The sequence below is a fragment of the Anopheles coluzzii genome, chromosome 3 (genome assembly GCF_943734685.1).
Source record: "Anopheles coluzzii chromosome 3, AcolN3, whole genome shotgun sequence".
Taxonomy (NCBI): Eukaryota; Metazoa; Arthropoda; class Insecta; order Diptera; family Culicidae; genus Anopheles; species Anopheles coluzzii.
In genome coordinates this window covers 80,615,641-80,634,406 of record NC_064671.1, presented here as the reverse complement: position 1 = coordinate 80,634,406, position 18,766 = coordinate 80,615,641, and the positions used below count along the sequence as shown (strand labels likewise).

Sequence of the window (18,766 nt, the reverse complement as noted above, 5' to 3'; positions counted from 1 at the left end):
GGCTTTTAAGTGGTTTCAATTTGTTAGCAAAAATGAAATTTATACCGAACTTGAAGCAAATTGTACTGATTTGACATTTAATCTGTCAAATTTAGAAAACCGCGTATCACCGAATCCGCGTAAGTCGAGAACCGTAACTCGGGAACAGACTGTACATGATTCGTCTGTGAGATTCATGAATCTTACCAACCGAGATTCAGATTCATTGAATCATTTAAAAAATTAATTATGATTCATGAATCTGAATCAAATTTACCCAACACTACTATAGGCCGCCTCTCCTTTCAGGAACTCGCTCCGAAGGGACTGTTGCTTTTGTAATGTTTGCTTATTTCTTTATTTTCTTCATTTTTGGTTTCATATCCATATGTGCAGTGTTTGAAAAAGCTATTTTATATTCGTTTAAATCTTATAAATCGACACCGGTTGTCTTTTGCTGTGCCCCACCGTTTGCCGTCAAGGGTTAATTAGCTTGGGAAAATAATTTAAAGCAATTCTATGCTTTGGTTGCATTTCCGGTTATTTTTTTCAAAGCATGAATTCTCTTTATTTATGCAAAATTAGTGGAAAACTTTTCCTAAAACAACGTTTTTATTAAATTAGCTACATTTGCAACATCAAGGATGTTTCTACTCGGTTCGCGCATCGCTTGAATGCAATCTGAAGCAGCGAACCCGCCATGGCGTAAACGCGCAACGCCGAGCTGCTGTCAAACGGTGAAAGGAAAGCAGCCCCCGACACTGACATCTGCTGTCTGCGAGTGCGAGAAAAAAAGAAAAGAAGTGCAAAAATAAGATTCCTGACAAAATGTAATTATTTACCGAATAGAAATAAGGCTTTTCCGGATACTGCAGTTCGTGGCGTGGGTAAGTACTGTCCTTCCCGGGTGCGGCAGCCCTCCCTAATGGCGAAGAATGCATAGTACGGGTCCGATTGCACCTACCAAACACACATACACACACCCACGGGTCTCGGGTCTGCACGGCTGAGGCGTACATGCAAGAAGATGGGACCGTGTTCTGTCCAACCGTGGGACCGTGGGGCAGGGCGAGGGGCATCTCCGTCGTAGCGAGAAAGGCAAAAAGTGGCCGAAAGAGGGTACGGTTTCCCCCCGTCCCACTCATCGATTACGATTTTCCGGTGGATGTTGTAATGTTTGGGTGGAAAAATCCCTCCCTGCCTGCAGGAAACGGCCGCAAACATAACCCGTTCGTGTATGTATGTGTGTGTGTGTGGCTGTGTGTATGCAATAGCCAAACCTTGCGCGAGGGGGCGAGAAGGATGCACCGCGCGAGTGTTGCTACTGGAAGGTGTGTGCGTGTGTGTGCATGTGTGTATGTGTATCCCGTATGTGCTTGTTGCGTGTTTGGCGTGCCCGCTTAGGATGAAATTAGCCTACCCCTGAGGAGCCCCCTTTGTGCCAGCTCGCAGCCGTGCGGGGGATGTCAAATTTTCGGGAAAAATTGCCTCCCAAAAAGGCGGCTGCAATCGGTGGGAACATAGGCCCTCCGGAAGTGGCACTCTCCGCCCACCGACCGGTGGCAGTACGATCCGGAAGTAACGAGCAAAACTAACGCAAACTCTCCCTTCTCTTCTTCTTCCTTTGCCATTTTAGTGATCGTCCATAGCTCGTGCGTGCGTGCGTGCGTAAGAGTGAGAGAGAGCCACTTTTGCGGCACATTATTTTTTGCTGTTTGGCTGTAGAAGATGAAAAAGTAATCGTGTAGGCACACAGAACGACGCCAAAAACGACTGGAGCGAATGGAAGGAACGCACCGTTTGATCTCCTCCCGGCGGGTATCGCAGCGAAAGCGCTGAAAGCGGAAAAACCACTACGCGAAATAACAATTACCGTGTGTGTGCGTGTGTGTCAATGTGCGTGTGTGCGTGTTTGTTCCGCGAAGAAGAACGCTCCTGGTAGTTGGTAGTAGCCCGCACAGTAGGCGTTCTTTCCCCGTTGCTGCGTTAGTGTGTAGCGTTGTCCGTATTTAGCTGTATATGTGTAAAGTGTTTAGTGTGTGGGTGCAAAAAGAAGAAGCAGAAGAAAATACAGAAAAGAGGCAGACAGAAGTCGGTAAAACAAGGATTCGGCGGGGAGCAGCCAGGTGGTGAATCCCCACCATCCCGGATTGCGGTTCCGGATATTGAAGGCGGAAGATTTCCGACAGGAGCTACTAGCTACGTAGTTGCACCACTATCGACAACTGTGGGACGGTTGCTGCTCCGGCTGCACCGTCGGCAGTGTTGCACGAGGGAGCCAAAGCAATGACCGAGGCGCAAGCCAACGAGTATCTCCGGCATCGACTGTGGCAGAAGGCAAAAGGTAGGCAATGTTGTAACAATTTGCACGTACCATCGAACAGACACGCGGGAAACAAGTAAACTTGTTCAATCTTGCTTAAAAAAATGGATCTTGCTATGAAACAGTCGGAAAAAACCGAACAAAGCGAGAGTGGAATAGTTAGTTGAACTGAACAGTACGCATAAAATAGAACTAAGAAAGGCGTTAAGTTATCAATTCCTGCCTGAATACTCATTTCGCCAGTTTTCAAACTCTGCAGTAACACGTTTGCGCTTGTTTTTTTTTTTCTTTTTCAGACATCTACGACAGCATCGTTGGAGCGTCCGGGAGCGACCAGCCGGCGTCCGGTCGGCGACACTCGAAGGAGCAGGTGATCGCGTGTCTGTACGGCCGCACAGAATGCTGCCTGGAGCTGCGGCAGTACGATCAGGTGACGCAGGACTGCCACCGGCTGCTGAAGCTGCTCGCGCTGGCCGAGAACGCGGCCGGAAGCAACGGCACCAGCGGCGGCCCGAACAGTAACGGAGCGGCCGCCGGCCCATCCTCATCATCCACCGAATCTCCCAGCCCGACGCCGTCCTCCTCGTCGACCGGGTCCTCCTCGTCGTCGAAGGGTGGTGGTACGGGCGCAAGCAAAACCACCGCCGCCGCCGCTGCCACCAATGGAACGTCCAGCGCGGGTGCACTTGCCGCCGGCGGTACCGGCAGCACCGAGTCGAAGGTGCGCAAGCGGCTCATACACTCCCTCTTCAAGCAGCGCAAGTTTGCCGAAGCGGACGTGATCCTGCAGGAGTGGGCGACGGGCCAGGCCGCCAACCAGGACATCGGGCGGTATCTGGACCGGCTGAGGGTGCTGCTACAGCAGGCCTCCGCGTCGGGCGGCGCTCCGGACGGTGGCGAAAACCATCCACCGAGCGGCGAAGCGGTGGCCCCGGCGACCGGCTCCTCCAGCTCGTCGACCGGTTCCTCCCAGTCGTCGCTAAACGACGAGTACGAGCAGATCGAGACGAAGCTGGAAAAGCTCATCCTCAACAATCTGCCCCCGGATCGGTACACGAAGCAGCTGGGCAGGATCGAGAGCCAGCTGCGGATGGGAAACGGGGACGCGGCCGGCGAACCAGTGTCGGCGGAGGCGGACGAAGCGAGCCACCAGCAGCGTGCGGCTGGGCCGGGTCAGAAGAGAGTGGGCGATGAGAAGCGCAGGGAGGCGGTGGACGCGCCGGCAGGGGCAAAACAGACGGGAAAAGCCGCAACACACAGCAGCAGCAGTGGCAGTAGCAGTAGTAGTAGCAGCAACAGCAGCAGCAGCAGCAGCAACAGTGATAGTAAAGCTAGTGATAGTAACGGTAATTTATTCAATGAAGCAAACAGTGATAAGGGCGAGAGAAAGGGTGCAGCTGGCAACGATCGAGGATCGGCGGCTGCTGGTGGTGGTGGCGGCGGCGGCTCAGGTCGCTCGGTGGAGCCGGGCAGTGGTGGTGGCCGTAGTATCGGCCCAGCGTCGAGCGGCCCCGGAAAGCTGCACAACAGCCACCCGATGGATAGGCACGGCAAGCCGGGTGGCCATGGGTACGGGCAGGAGAAGCAGCTCGGAGGCAAGGGTACGCTGCCGATGGACAAACTGAACAGTATTACCTGTGTCTACTGCACGCTTTCCTTTGCCGACCGGTCGGAGCTGCGGGCGCACTGCCAAACCGAGAGCCACCAGAACATCATCATGTCGGATGAGGGTAGGTGGAACGGATGCGGATGGGCCATTGACTGTACGGCCATTGACTGTAACTCTTTCTTCCCCATCATTTGCAGGTCGCGACTGGAAATGGCGCCCGCCGCCCCGCGGCTTCGTGGCGGAATCGTACACGCTGTGCGAGAAGTACCAGGATAATCAAAACTGTCACTACGGCAACCAGTGCGTGGAGGCGCACGGGGTCGACGAGCTGAACGAGTGGAAGGAGCGGTTCGAGTACCGGAAGAAGAAGCTGCAGCGGGCGCGGGACAAGGAGCTGTACGGCAAGAGCTACACCGAGCAGCTGCTCGAGCGGTGGGTGCAGGCGCCCAGCCCCGAGAAGGTGATGCGCGAAAAGGTGGAGGGGGTGGAGGACAGCTGCTCGCACGATCTCGTCACGACGATCTCGTCCAAGGTGAGCAAGCGCGAGTGGTCGTTCGTGCTCAAGACGAAGCGCTACCTGAAGGCGGTCGCGCTGCTACAGGACGCCCACCGCAATCACTTCGTGCTGAAGCAGGTGTGCCCGGGCGAGCCGCGCGGCACACCTGGCAGTGGCCCTAGCGGGGGTGGTGGCGGCGGCAAGAAGAGCATGTCGGGCGGAGGGAAGGGCGGTGGCTCATCGTCCGAGGCGGACCTCAACTCGGAGCAGGAATGGATGGCACCGGCGACCCCGGGAGTGGACAAGGGCGAGGCGGCACCGGCCGTGCTCGAGCATCGGATCAAGGTGGGCTTCAGCACGGAGATCTACGGCACGTTCCGGCAGACGGTGGTGTTCGATTTCGGGCGCGAACCGGTGCTGGTGAAGCACATCTGCGTGGACGTGGTGCCGGTGACGGAGGTGGACAAGATACAGGAGATCAAGAAGGACATCGTGATGTCGACGGCGGAGCGGTGGGACGAGACGAACTCGGAGATCTGCGAGTTTACGACGGCGCCGATCCCGCACATGCACACGCCCGCCTACACGGCGGACGCGGAGCGGGAGAAGGATCTGCTGCTGCGCTACCCGCTGCCGAAAGCGTCCACGTTCGTGCTGACGCAGTCCACCATCACGGAGAAGCGGCTGACGCGCAACAACTACCGCAACCGCATCCACGAGTTGCTGTACGTGGAGGAGATCGCCCGGTACGAGCAGATCGCCCGCTACAACCTCACGACGCGGCTCTCGATCGTGACGAACTACCTGCTGACGCCGAGCGGCATGGCGACCAGCACGGCCAAGTACTCGCACTCCGGCGAGCTGTTCGCGCTGATGAAGCTCGGCAAGGACGTGTCGGAGGACACGTCGGCCGGCCGGCTCATACTGAACAACTGCCAGGCGGTGTACATAGCGGCGGCGCGCGAAACAACCCCCGCGGGCGAGCGGCGCAAGGTGTACGAGGCGGTGATCGAGGATAAGGGCAAGAACATGATCTACCTGAAGGTGTCGGCGAAGGCGGTGACGGGGCTGGGGCTGAAGCCGGACACCGAGTTCCTCGCCGACATACAGTTCCAGCCGAACCGGCTGACGTACTGCGAGTGGCACCAGGCGATCGACAAGATAGCGGACTTCCGCATCATCTTTCCCGAGATCTTTCTCGAGCCGAGCATTCCGTGGACGCCGCAGCGCCAGTGGGACGCCTCGCTCGATCCGAAGTTGAACTCGAAGCAGAAGGAGGCGGTGGTGGCGATCACGACGCCGGTCAGCGTGCCGCTGCCCCCGATACTGCTGATCGGGCCGTTCGGCACCGGCAAGACGTACACGCTGGCCCAGGCGATCAAGCAGCTGCTGCTGCAGGACGGCACCAAGATACTAATCTGCACGCACTCGAACTCGGCCGCCGACCTGTACATCAAGGACTATCTGCACCCGTGGGTGGAGGAGGGCATGACGGAGGCGCGCCCGCTGCGCGTCTACTACCACAAGCGTTGGGTCGCGACGGTCAACAGTATTGTACAGAAGGTGAGTGAAGGGGGGCAAAGGTTTTGTCAAACGAAACGGGATAATTAACATGTTTTTAATTTTAATTTTTATTTTGTTTTCTTCATTTCACGTACACAGTACTGCCTGGTGGATTTGAACATCAACATGCGCAACTTTCGCCGCCCGACCGTGAAGGACATCCTGAAGCACCGGATCGTGGTGGTGACGCTGAACATCTCGATGGAGCTGGCGTCGCTCGACCTGCCGAAGGGCCACTTCACGCACATCTTCCTGGACGAGGCGGCCCAGGCGATGGAGTGCGAGGCGATCATGCCGCTCGCGCTTGCCGGCGAGCGGACGCGCATCGTGCTGGCCGGCGACCACATGCAGATGTCGCCGGAGCTGTTCTCCAACTTTGCGAAGGAGCGCAAGCTGCACGTGTCGCTGCTCGAGCGGCTGTACGACCACTACCCGAACGACTTCCCGTGCAAGATACTGCTGTGCGAGAACTACCGGGCGCACGACGCAATCATCCGCTTCACGTCCGAGCTGTTCTACGAGCAGAAGCTGATCGCGTCCGGCAAGCAGCCGCGCCACGAGAAGTTCTACCCGCTCACGTTCTTCACGACGCGCGGCGAGGACGTGCAGGACAAAAACTCGACCGCCTTCTACAACAACTCGGAGGTGTACGAGGTGGTCGAGCGGGTGTGCGAGCTGCGCAAGAAGTGGCCGAGCGCGTGGGGCAAAATCAACGACCAGAGCATCGGCATCATGACGCCGTACGCGGACCAGGTGTTCCGCATCCGGTCGGAGCTGCGCAAGCGGCGCATGGGCGGCATCAGCGTCGAGCGGGTCGCGAACGTGCAGGGCAAGCAGTTCCGGGCGATCTTCCTGTCGACGGTGCGCACCAGGCGCACGTGCAACGCGAACGCGAGCGAGGGCGCGGGCACGAGCAGCGAGGAGGTGGACTACGGCTTCCTGAGCAACTCGAAGCTGCTCAATACGGCGATCACGCGCGCCCAAAGCCTGGTGGCGGTCGTCGGCGACCCGGTGGCGCTCTGCTCGATCGGCCGCTGCCGGAAGGTGTGGGAGCGCTTCATCGAGATCTGCTACCAGAACAAGAGCCTGTTCGGCATCACCTGGTCGCTGCTGCGCTCGCAGCTGGACGGCGTGGAGCTGAAGAAGACGTACGTGCTGAACCCGCTGGCGCCCGAGTTTGTGCCGCGGGCGCTGCAGGGCGAGGCGTACCTGCGCGACCAGGCCGCGAACCTGGGCGGAGCGTTGACGCTGTCGGTCGGCGGTCCGTTCCATCCGCATGGCGGGGCAGGACATCACGGAGGACCGCCGGTCGGTGTGCCGCACCTTTCGGGTCACCATGGACCATCGCATCAGCAGCAGCAACAGCAACAGCAGCAGCAACAACAACAACAACAACAACAACACCAGCAGCCCCAATCGCACCCACAGCAAGCGCAAGGCCCGGGCGGCGTACACGCGGCCCATCATTTGCATCACCTGCAGGCGCATCATCACGCCGCCGCACCGCAACAGTCCGGTGGCGCGGGCTCGTCCTTCCATCACGGCACGGTCGGTGGTGGGGCGGGCGGTGCAAGCTTCCCGCTGGGAGGCGTTGCCGCTGGCGGGACCGGTGCCGGTGGGATCGCGGGCATACAGAATGCGGCGGCCGCTGCCGCGCTGATGCGCAATCAGCTGGCCATCACGCCCTTCATCGGTCCGACCAGCGCCGTCCAGGGGCCAGGGGCAGCGCAATCGGCGATGCTGCAGCAGCACCTGCAATCGCAGCAACCATCGCAACAGCAACCACCGGTACAGCAGCAGCAGCAGCCCGGCCAGCAACAGTTCCCGTACCAGAACCAGCTCTACTTCTACCAACAGCAGCAGCAGCAGCAGCAACAGCAGCAACAGTCGTCCCAGCAGCAGCAGTCGCTCCGTGCCGGTGGCCCAACCCTAGTCCCACCGCACCCGGCAGCCCTGGGCGGTCCACCGATACCACCGAACATGGCCCCACCGCCGCCCAACCAGAGCGTGCCGAACCTGTGGGGCGCTACCGGGGCGGGCGGCGCCTTCCCCATGGTGTCGTCGCCCGGGGGCCGCAACACGCCGCCCGGCTGGCGGCTGGCGCAAAAGAACGTTCCACCCTCGATACGGCCCCAGCTGACGGCGGTAGCGGCGGCAGCAGCGGCTGCCGCCGCAGCCGTCGCCTCCGGCCAAACCGTCGCCCATCCGCTCGGGCTGGGTCTGCCGAATCGTCCCGGGCCGCCGCCCCTGATAGCGCCACCGATGCGCAGCCCAACGATTGCGGGCGGGCAGGCACCACCACCGCTCGGGCCACTGCCCTACTTTCAGCAGCAGCAGCAGCCCAACAAAGGCCCGGCCGGTGTGGTGGCAGCGGCGGCCGCCCTCATGCAAACGCAGGCCCAGCAGCAGCAGCAAGCCGGGGGCGGCGCTTTCGGCGCCGGGCTTTATCATCAGGCACCGCATCTCGCCGGGGGTCCGCTACAGCAAGGACCGGTAGTGGCCCAGCCGAACCATCACATTCGCCCGATGCTGGCGGGAGGGCCAATCAGCCCGAGCGGCTTTCAGCAGCAGCAGCAGCAGCAGCCGCCTCAGGCCATACCCAACTCCCAGTCCCAGGGACACTACGCGCAAACCGGCGACCTGTACATGACGAGCATCCAGAGCGAGCTGATGGCCATCTCGAACCGAATGCCGCATATGGTGGTAGCGGCGGCTGCAGCCGCCGCCGGCCAGAAGCTTGGTACGGGTGGTGGTGGTGGTGGTGCGGGAGGTGCACCAGGAGGAGCCGGTGCACCGATGGGCCGTGGCGCCGACCAGTTCGCCATGGACAAGGCGTCCGATTTCCATTTTCTCCAGAACGTGCACTTCCCGGAGCTGCGAAACACGGCCGCCAACCATCAGCAGCAGCTGGGCGGTCCGCATCTCCCCTCCGTCTCCACGTCAGCGCATTTACTGCAGCAGCAGCAACATCAGCAGCAACAGGTGGCTAACACCATGCTTGGATCGGTCACACAGCAGCAGCAGCAGCAGCACGGTGGCTCCGGTCACGTGCCTGCCGATTTTAACCACCTGCTGCCGGCCGGCATGAGCTTCATCGATATGGCGCTGCAGACGAAAGAGTTCCAGTACTACTGGTTCACCAAGCTGATGGAGTCGAAGGGGCTCGAGGCGGCCAACAAGTTCACCGACATCCTGCGCCAGGTGCCGACCGCCGTCGCGAGCTCGATGAAATCGCAACAGTCCGGCGGGCTGGCATCCGGTCAGCAGCAGCAGCAGCAGCAGCAGCAGCCAGGTATGAAAATACCCGGGCTTGGCAGTGCCGGCAGTGGACCACTTTCTTCGCAGGCGGACCTGTTTCTCGACAACATGCTGAATCCGATGCGCTCCGATCCGTTGCTGCTCGGCGGTGCTGCCGGCGGTGTCGGTACTGCCGGCTCGCTAGTGCACGGCAACGTGCTGGTGAACGGAGTGACCGGTCCGGCATCGAACGCATCGAATGCATCCAACGCCAACAACAACAACAGTAATAATAACAACAACAGCAACCATCCGGGAGCGGCGGGTGCGAAGGGTGGCATTCTCGAATCGGACGATCTGTTCGCCAGCCTGTCCTCTTCGCTAGCGCCCGAAATTCCGTCCCTGGTTGGTGGACCGTCGAGCCAGCAGAGCCAGCAGCAACAGTCGGTACCGCTGTACCGACGCCAGGCAGGCCAGAACTATCAGTCGGGCGGTAGCGGTGCTGGATCAGCCGGTGGAGGAAGCAACAGCAGTGCAGGTGGTGGTACCGGTACCGTCGGAACCGGTTCCTCCTCCTCGCACTCGATCGAGCTGTCCACGCCGGATCTGCTCGACTCGGTGCAGCTGCATCAGCAACAGCAGCAGCAGCAGCAGCAACAGCACTTTGGCATGCAGCAAACGCTGCTCGACATGCTGGAGCCGAAAATGGCACCGCAAGGCTACCTGTTCGGGGCAGCGAACGGCGGAGGGAACCAGTTTACCGGCAATTCGATGCTGGATCAGCAGCACCAGCACCAGCAGAATGGAGGCTGCTTCCCGGGCAATGCCGGCTATAGCTCGATCCAAAACATTGCCGCCGGGTTATTGCAGCAGCAGCAGCAGATGCAACATCAGCAGCACGGACTGGGCGGCAGGGGCGACTACATGCCGCACCTGACGTCGCACGCCGGCTCGCAGATGCAGACCGGTGGATTGATACAGTCGCAGTCCCATCTGCACGATGACCACATGCTGGCGCAGCGTCAGCCGGGTGGTGGAGGGGCCGGCCCGGGTGGGATGCCACCTTCGTCCTCAGCCGCCCATGCAACATACGCTAGTGTATTGAGCCAGGGGCAACAACAGCAGCAGCAGCAGCAGCAGCAACAACAGCAGCACCAGCAGCAACAGCAGCATCATCAGCAGCACCATCAGCACCATCACGGTAACAATGGTAATCAGCACCAGGTGCAGCATCAGCATCATCACTATGGTGCGCAGCCACAGCAGCAACAGCACGGTCACGCGAATGCGATGGATGGGCTTAAGCAGCTGGGCAAGATTGAGCTTTCGGATGGTGGGGCGCTGCTCGATGCCAGTGCCAACAATGGCAACAACGGTGCCGTCGGCAACGATCCGTTCGCTCCGCTGCGCAATCTCGGCGGCAAGAGCAATGGGTTGTACAATTATTTTCTTTAAAGTTAAAACATTTCCGACAGAGCGCGTAAGTTGTGAGCAAAAAGAGGCGAAAAGAGAGAGAGAGAGCGAGATAGAAAGAGAGAAAAGGAGCCAGGGAATGTGTCGCTAAGGGGAGCGAGGAGATCCAGCTGCTCCAGTGGCAGAAATCTCTCGTCTCCTTAGCTACGGTACACATTCGACCTGCTGTGAGAGAGCAAAGCTAGGCATCGTGAAACCGCGCAACCTTTGAAATAGTGGCAGTGAGTGTGTGCGTGTGTGTTTGAATTATTATTTCTTATAGAAAAACAAACGCCTTTAGGCAGGCATTAGTAGTGGACTGGGCAGGCAAACGAGAAGGCAGACCGAAATAATGGAATGGAAAATGCTTGACAACAAATTGAAAGCGAAAAAAAAACAGAAACAGAAAAAAGTAACACGATTAGTAAACAGAAACATATAAAACATAAATATAAAGATACAACGTAAGAAGTGTGGTAAAAGAAGATAAGAAAATGAAAACAAAAAGCGAAAACATAAAACGAAAAAAAAAAACAGAAAAAATTATACAAAAAATCCTAAAAAGTTATGTCTACTTATGGTTTATATGAATGTTGCAAAAACAAAAGAAAAACCGACAAAAAAAAAAGATGTGTAGAGAAAACTCAATGCAAAAAACTGAAGATCACGCTGTGTATGTGTGTGTGTGTGTGTGTGTAAGAGTGTCCAGAATATATGAAAAGAAGACGGAAGAGGAGGGAAATGATTAATGTTTACAACAAACAAACAAAAAACTTAGGCATACATACATGCGTAACATAATAAGAATAACACACACACATACACAACTGATGGGTAGAAGCGTGCGTGTAGGCGTGGGTGGGTAACGATAAGTTCGATATGTACACATACTAACTTCATTGAAATAATATTAACTGCAAACCCCACATACAAACACACACACACACACATCCACGTACATGCAGCATGCATACAAAATGGGGAAGGAGGATGGTCAAACAAACGCATACATAAAATGACTTTAGCATAATCGTAAGGCATTCGTCATATTGAGATATCATTACTGTACTTTATACGTTTACTTCTTTAACTTGAACATATTTGAGTTTGGTTATATTTTCCTTTTTTTTGCTTTCTTTTTAATTAAACGTATACTCATTTTTCGTATGTTTACATTGTATCGCTTTCTTATTTAATACTACCCGTACGGAACCTAATCGCTACTATAATATTTTTTCTCTTTTTTTTGCCTAGCGTATATAAATATGCGTATACACCTATCTAAGCATTAAAATATCAAATCTGCGGACCGCAAAACAATGGAAATAAACTTTGTTCCTGTAACATATGTGTTCCTTTTGTTTGTTTGTTTTTTTTTCTCTCCATTCTATTATAGGTACTTCTTCTTCTATATTTTCGTCTTTATTTTGTTTTTCTTCAATATTTCTTTTTCAGCAAGCGCAGGCGATGGTGTTTTGTTTCGATCAAGAACAGTTTATTTGCTTTTACATAGTTATATCAAGTTAATTTAGTTAAAATGCAACAGTTTATTTTTGGACAAGATGATCGCATAAAGAAAAAACATGGTAGCGATAATGATAAACAAAAAAAATCAAACCCAGGCTTGTTAACAAAGAGCGTCCAGCGGAGAAAAAAGCGAAACTGCATCAAACTAAACGAAAAGAAAGCATAATGTAACAATGAAAAAAACAAACAAACAAACTGTCTCTGTAACGTTCCACAGCACCACTAAGAATAGCGTACATGTTTTTATTTTCAGCACACAAAAGCAAAGCTCCGGAGTAGAGATAATTTGAAAGAAAAATACAGAAAACTTAACGCACTCGATAACGTTCATAAGCGAAGAAAACAATGAGAAGGAAAAGCAAGGCAAAGTAGGATAAAAACGATAAAATCGTTCAAAAACTGTACGTAGTGTGTTAGATGGATTTCGGGGTTTTTTTTTGCGGTAATGTTTTAGCAAAGGAAGAAAAAGATACAACAGCAACAGAACGTGGTAAAAACTCGGTGAAAATGGGTAAAGTTTGAAAATGAAGAACCATGAGTAACATAAAGACAGCCAAGAAAAACCAACATTCACTTACAAAAAAAAAAACGCAGAAGACAAAAAACACTGAAAACTAAAAAAAACAATGGTAAAACAGAGGATTAAAACTGATAAATCAGAGGGAGAGAAAAACTAAGATGAGTAACGTCATCAATAAAAAAAGAGTGCATGAAAATTAAATCACCCCACGATTAGAGATATTTATATACCTATATATATACATAAAATACGATTATAAAAGGTAAGCAATGACCACTACATACAACAGGAGCGAAAAAGAGCGAACAAAATGCGAAAAAGAGCGAAAAAGAGCGAACAAGAGCGAAAAAGAAACACACCCACAAAAACACAAGAATTCGTTTTGCAACACACCTCACGAAAATAGATTGATCGTAGGTTTTTTTAGTTTTTTTTAATTTTGCATCGATGCAGTGGCAGCATCCTTGCTTCGCTCGCAATGTTTCGATCGCTTTGCGGAGCTGGCAAGCAAGCAGGAAAGAATATATGATAAAAAGAGCAGGAGAAGAAGGAAAGAAACGGACATAACAAAACATAACACGAATGCGAGAAGACGATTATATTTAATTGAAACACCTAACTGTAAGAACAAAATATATGGAAATATTTATATATGTATGTACTTTTTAAACAGGAATAAAACTATATATATATATACATACTGAAGCAGACAAATGAAAAATTAGATTGTGAACTTCATTAATAAAATTGAGGAAAAAATGGAAAAAATATGAAAAATCAGATACTAGGAAAGCGTTACAAAAAAAAAAAAGATAAAGGAAACAAAATAAAAAGGCGAAGAGAGAGGGTGAAGATGAAGAAACGTGACAAGAAGGAGCGGACGAGAGAGAGACTGAGGAAAGGGATGAAAGAAACTAAGCGAAAGAATCAATACAATGATCAAAGTTGAACAACAAAAATAACAAGAAAGAAGAGAAAACATGCACAAAATAGATACAGCATACTTCGATCAATAACACCATTACTTATACGTATGTACAGTCTGTTCCTGAGATACGCTGTTTTCCCGACTTGGGAGCGGGAGTTGGAGTTTGGAAGCTGTTATCTCCATTTGAGGTGTTTCAAATTTGGTACTATTTGCTTTAAAAGTTGTCAAAAGCGGTATAATTTTTTGATGAAATATTAAAATCTTTAAACCGATAGAAAAATCTATATTTTCTGCAAAAATCGTAGTACCTAAGCAGTTGGGTTAATTATTAGGAGTACCAAATTAATTCATTGGTCATTGGTAACATACGTTTTGGTTAAAAAAACTTAATATTCGGCATACGCAATTGATTTGGGATGACAAATAAACCGCGTAACTCCGGAACAGACCGTACAGTAAAGCTATTTTAAGCCAGCTTATAGTTGTAGTATGTTTGTTTGTCTTATTTTTTGTTCAGTTTTTCTTGAAACAAAGCATGTGAAGGGTGGTTTTTGTCCCGAATGAAGGTTTCCTCCCGCGATGCTACGTAAAATGTTATTCAGATCGTAAAATAATAATTGTAGTTATGTTGATTCAGTAGTACAGAAACGACCAGCACCTTTTGTGGATTTATTGAGTGCAATAAAACGGTTAAAATAAATAAAAAAAAATGCAACTTCCCAATGATTTCAGTTGAATCAGGCGATAAATAATTTTATTAAACTGACAAAAACACATGAACATGAAAACATAGAAGGAAAACAGTGAGAAAACAGAGAAGAGGAAAAACGTAACAAACAAACGAAACAGAAAAAAGATAAAAAGAAAACAAATGTAAGCAAAACCAAAACACTAGGAGATCTGAGGGATTGGTTAATGAAACGAAGAAATAGAAACGACGAGGAAAGCGAAAATGGATTGTGTGTTGTTGTTGTTTTTTTCTCAATCTTTCTATGAACCGGGGAAGGTAAGTACAAATAGTGCATAATGATTTCTTTTCTTTTTTTGTTGATTTATTACATCTTGTTCCGTTGTTGTTGTTGTTGTTGTTGTAGTTGGTTTTGTTTGTTCTATTCTCTTGTTCTTGTTTACAATTTTCGGTTATGTTCTGATCTAAAAGTTTGTAGTTGTGTGTGTGTTTTGCTGTGTATAAGTGTGCGTATGGTTTTGTGTAGATTTCACTGTGGTTTAATGTTTAATGTTTGCTGTTTTGCACAATTTTGTCACAATTTTGTAGCGGATTTTTCACATAGTGGGAATTGTTTTGTTTTTCTATTCATTTTTTCAATTTATACCATTCTTGGGAATGAATTTTGGTTTGTTTCCATTGTAATTTTCTGCTTCCCTGCTTCTGCTGCTATGTTTGTTTTTATTTGTTTTTTTTTTGTTTTTTTTTTTTCGTCTTCCATTCAAATATAATATTATAGGAATTTATTTTAGTGCTTTTTTGTATGTTTCTTCTTCCATTATCCATTATCGTTATCCATTTTACTGCGCATTGCATTTTGTTTTACATAATTAATATTCATGAATTGATGAGAATTTTACGGTTCGTTAATTCTTTTTGTATTTTTTTTTTGTTGCGGCCCTTCCAGTTTAAAAGAGAGTCACATTCACTTACATTCTTGATTTGTTAGACTCTGCGCATCAAAGTTAGCCCTAAGTCTACATCCACTTTCTTCGCGTTTTATCCTAACTGCTACACAACTTGTTTGCGCTCCTGTGTTGTTGACTATTCCAATCTAATTTTTGCTGTCCTGTCACTTACACCCGGTTTTAGCATTATGTTGTGCCTTTATTTTATTACTTTCCCATTGAAACTTGTTTTTCTTTTTCGAAATTTAATTTTTTCTCTCCTTCATCGCACATCGATGGATACAAATGTGACCTTAGAAAGGGGAACAATTACAACGTAGATGTAGCTGATTATTCTTTTCTCATTCCATTTTCGATTGTTTGTAATGTTAAATTCATTTGCAATCTACGCTTGGTTCGCGCTTACGCGACACGACTTCGATAATGGGTTTTTACTTGCCTTTGCCATGATCATTTGCATTAAAATTAGTATATTTTATGTTTAATGGATGAGCACATTCACATATGTGTACGCTAATTTTTGTGTCGTAATTCTTTTGACCAATTCTTTCGCTCCCAGACAAGCGTCACTGTCATTGTTTTTCTTGCTTCGCTTTTCCTTGTCGTTTTGCACTCTTTCTTGCATCTCTCTTGCATTTAACTCCATCGAGTGATGTTGCAGCTGTTTTTGTATTTGTGCTTGTACATTATTAGATTTGGAATTTTGTTTACTTTTACACAATTTCGAATTCAGTATTGTTTATCTTTATGGTCTTTTGTTTTTGCTTTTCGCTTCGTGTATATGCTTTGCATTAAGTTTTTGTCCACACTAAAATACTTGTTTTGAGTTCGTTTTCTTCTTCTTCTTCTTCTTTCGGGTAATTTGTGTTTCATGCAAATTGCATGTCACACTATTTTTCTACAAACTTTTCTCTCCCTTCATCGCAGAAGAGAGTTTTGTCAACTGCGATTAAATGGATAATTTTGCATATAATTAACGCTTTTGGTTAATGCATTACCCCGCTAACGAGAATCGCCTTTTTGCTGCTTGTTCCGTGTGTGTGAGTGTGTATGTTCCGAGAGAGTTTATTTTTTCATCCTTTTCCTGTTTTCTTCTTGACACGCCCGAACAAACTAAAGAATGATAAAAGTATGCCGTGCCATGTGCTCTGCCAAAAACGTACTTGCCCTTTGACTTGTTGTTCTTGTAGTTCTGTTCGTGCTCGAGAGAGACTCGCCGTCGTCGTAAATCATCGCAGCAAGTCATCGTTGTTGTGATGACACTCTTGTTGGTATGTGGTTGCTTTGATTTTTTGATTTTGTTTTGCTTTTTCCTTGTGTGCGTTTCTTTTTAGCTTTTTGGTCTTCAATATAATTCTTCATTCTCACTCTTTCTTTCGTTTTCTTTGCTGTATTTTTGCGGTACAATTATTACCGCGGCTTTCTATATGCTCGAAATGTGATTTTTGTTGCGGTTTGTATTCCTTGTTGTTGCTGCTACTGTTGTTTTGTTGCTGTAATTGTAGTTGTTATTGATTGAACTTGGCTCATTTGCGTAGTGATTGGATTTTATTTTTAAATTGTAACGGTTGTTCTGAGTATTATTAACACAAAACCAAAAAAAAAATTAAAATGAATTGCACGAAAATAATCGCCATTATCCAAGATGTTGCCTAAACGGGTGCCCAAAGTTGTGTTCATACATTATGCTTCTGAATGGCTGGAAACATTATTTATCCGTTTTAGTTTTCTTCTTCCTTGTTAGTTCTTAGCTTGTTTGGGATATTTTCTTGTTCCAGAAGTTTGCTTGAATCTGTGGATCATTCACATCCAAAACTGCTATTGCCGGAAAATGGGGGGATAATATTTTCTTCACTGTCACTGTGAAAGTTTTTTCTTTCTTTTTTGAGTGTGCGGATTGTGTGTGATTGTACTGTGTGTGAGTTGTTTGTGTTTTTATTACATTTTTGTAGTTTTTGTAGTTCCTTTGTTGATTTGCACTATTGATTTGAATGTTGCTGTATCTGTTTGCTGATGTGTGTTCTGCTCTATTGTGTGTTGTACAAGTCCGTTTTGCGTCCGTTAATGTGTTCGGTTCGTTTGTTTTATTCGTTTGCTCTATTTGTTTCTTCTATTTCTTCCAATCGAGGCGTGGTTTCCGTTGGTTTGTATTTTGTAAGATTTGTTGTTCCTATTTGCTTATTGTTTGTTTGTTTGTTTGTTTTGGCATTGTGGTTTGTTTGTTCGACTCACCAAAAGTGAATCGCTATTGTAATAAAGTTATCTATTAATTTACTATTTCTTCTATGTTTGCTTTGCATCACTTGGTTGCATTCTGTGGTTTTCGTTTTACCTATTTACTTGTCATTCGGTTTCGGTCTGAGGGAAGTTTGAGGGGTGGGGGTGGAGGGGGGGGGGGGGTTGTGGTTGGTAGGGAATGGGGGTTTCTTCTTGCTTGGTTAATGTTGTAAATATGGACACTCTTCTCCCACTGCGTTTCCTCCCTCCTCTTTCATTTGCGCTTCGTGGGAAAGCCAGTGGGAGTGCGAGCGCTTTTGAGCTAGCTTTGTGGCGTTTAAATATAAACTCTGGCACTGTGTGATGTGTATGTTGGCAGCACAGGAACATTCCCGCTTCTTCTTCTTCAACTCCTTCGCTCTGCCGCTTGTGCGTACGCACGCGTCTCCTTGCATATCTCGGTAGCAATCAGCTGTTATGAAACTGGTTCCTTTAATAGTTCGGCATTTCACTTTACAATAAACCTATGTTTCGACAAAATAAAAACAAAAATAGTTGTTACCCATTTGCTATTGTGTTTCTGTTTCACTGCTTCGTTCTTCCACTTCCACTTCCATCAACTGTTCGGCTTCTGAACCGGTTTATTAAACGAGCTTCGGGCTACCAGTGTAGAGCACCGATCTCTGGCGGACTGTGTGGTTTGTTTCATTTTTGTTTACTTTCGGTTTGTGCTTTCTGTTTGTTATTGATTATGTGTTCTATTTTACTGGTTTGGTTATTTCCTTTTCATCTTTGCTTTCATTTCTTCCATCTTTTACTGTTTTTTCTTGTTTTGTTTTCTACTTCATTTTTCTTATTTCCTGTATTTTTTTTCTCAGCACACACGTACTTTTCACATATTGGGGCATATGTACGTATATGTCTCTCTCTCTTTTACTCTTTTTCTTTCTTCTTTCTCTTTCTCTCTCTCTCTCTTTCTCTCTCTCGATTACGCTCAGTTAATAATAAAATATGTAAAAATTGATCTCTTGTTAACAACTTCTATCCACTAATAGTAAGTGTGTGTTTGTGTCGGTCTGTGTATTTATGAAATCACCACCATTTTTGGTGACATTTACAAATGTGCGTTCCGTGTTTTATATTCTTTTGCTTTTGTTTCAATATCTATCTTCCACCCTTCGGCCCATTTACGGATTGTTTCTGTTTCTGGGTTTATTATTTGTTTTGTTTACTTGTTTGCAAATGTCTTGTTTTCTTCCCCGGCGAGTTTCTTCTTTCTC

At 49.0% G+C, this 18,766-nt stretch overlaps 1 protein-coding gene across 2 annotated transcripts; it reads left to right on the top strand.

Annotated features, from left to right (window-relative positions):
* The first annotated feature begins 630 nt into the window (after positions 1–630).
* On the top strand, positions 631–12,007 carry LOC120956003 (probable helicase with zinc finger domain). Of its 2 annotated transcripts, none has more exons than XM_040377325.2 (5): positions 631–866; positions 1,616–2,323; positions 2,599–4,032; positions 4,109–5,970; positions 6,070–12,007. In XM_040377325.2, the coding sequence occupies exons 2-5, from the start codon at positions 2,266–2,268 to the stop codon at positions 10,660–10,662; spliced, it is 7,947 nt and encodes a 2,648-aa protein (XP_040233259.2). In that variant the 5' UTR covers positions 631–866; positions 1,616–2,265; the 3' UTR covers positions 10,663–12,007. The 2 variants fall into 2 exon arrangements, with proteins under 2 accessions (XP_040233259.2, XP_049465489.1); XM_049609532.1 differs by lacking the exon at positions 631–866 and adding an exon at positions 892–1,214.
* Positions 12,008–18,766: the final 6,759 nt, after the last annotated feature.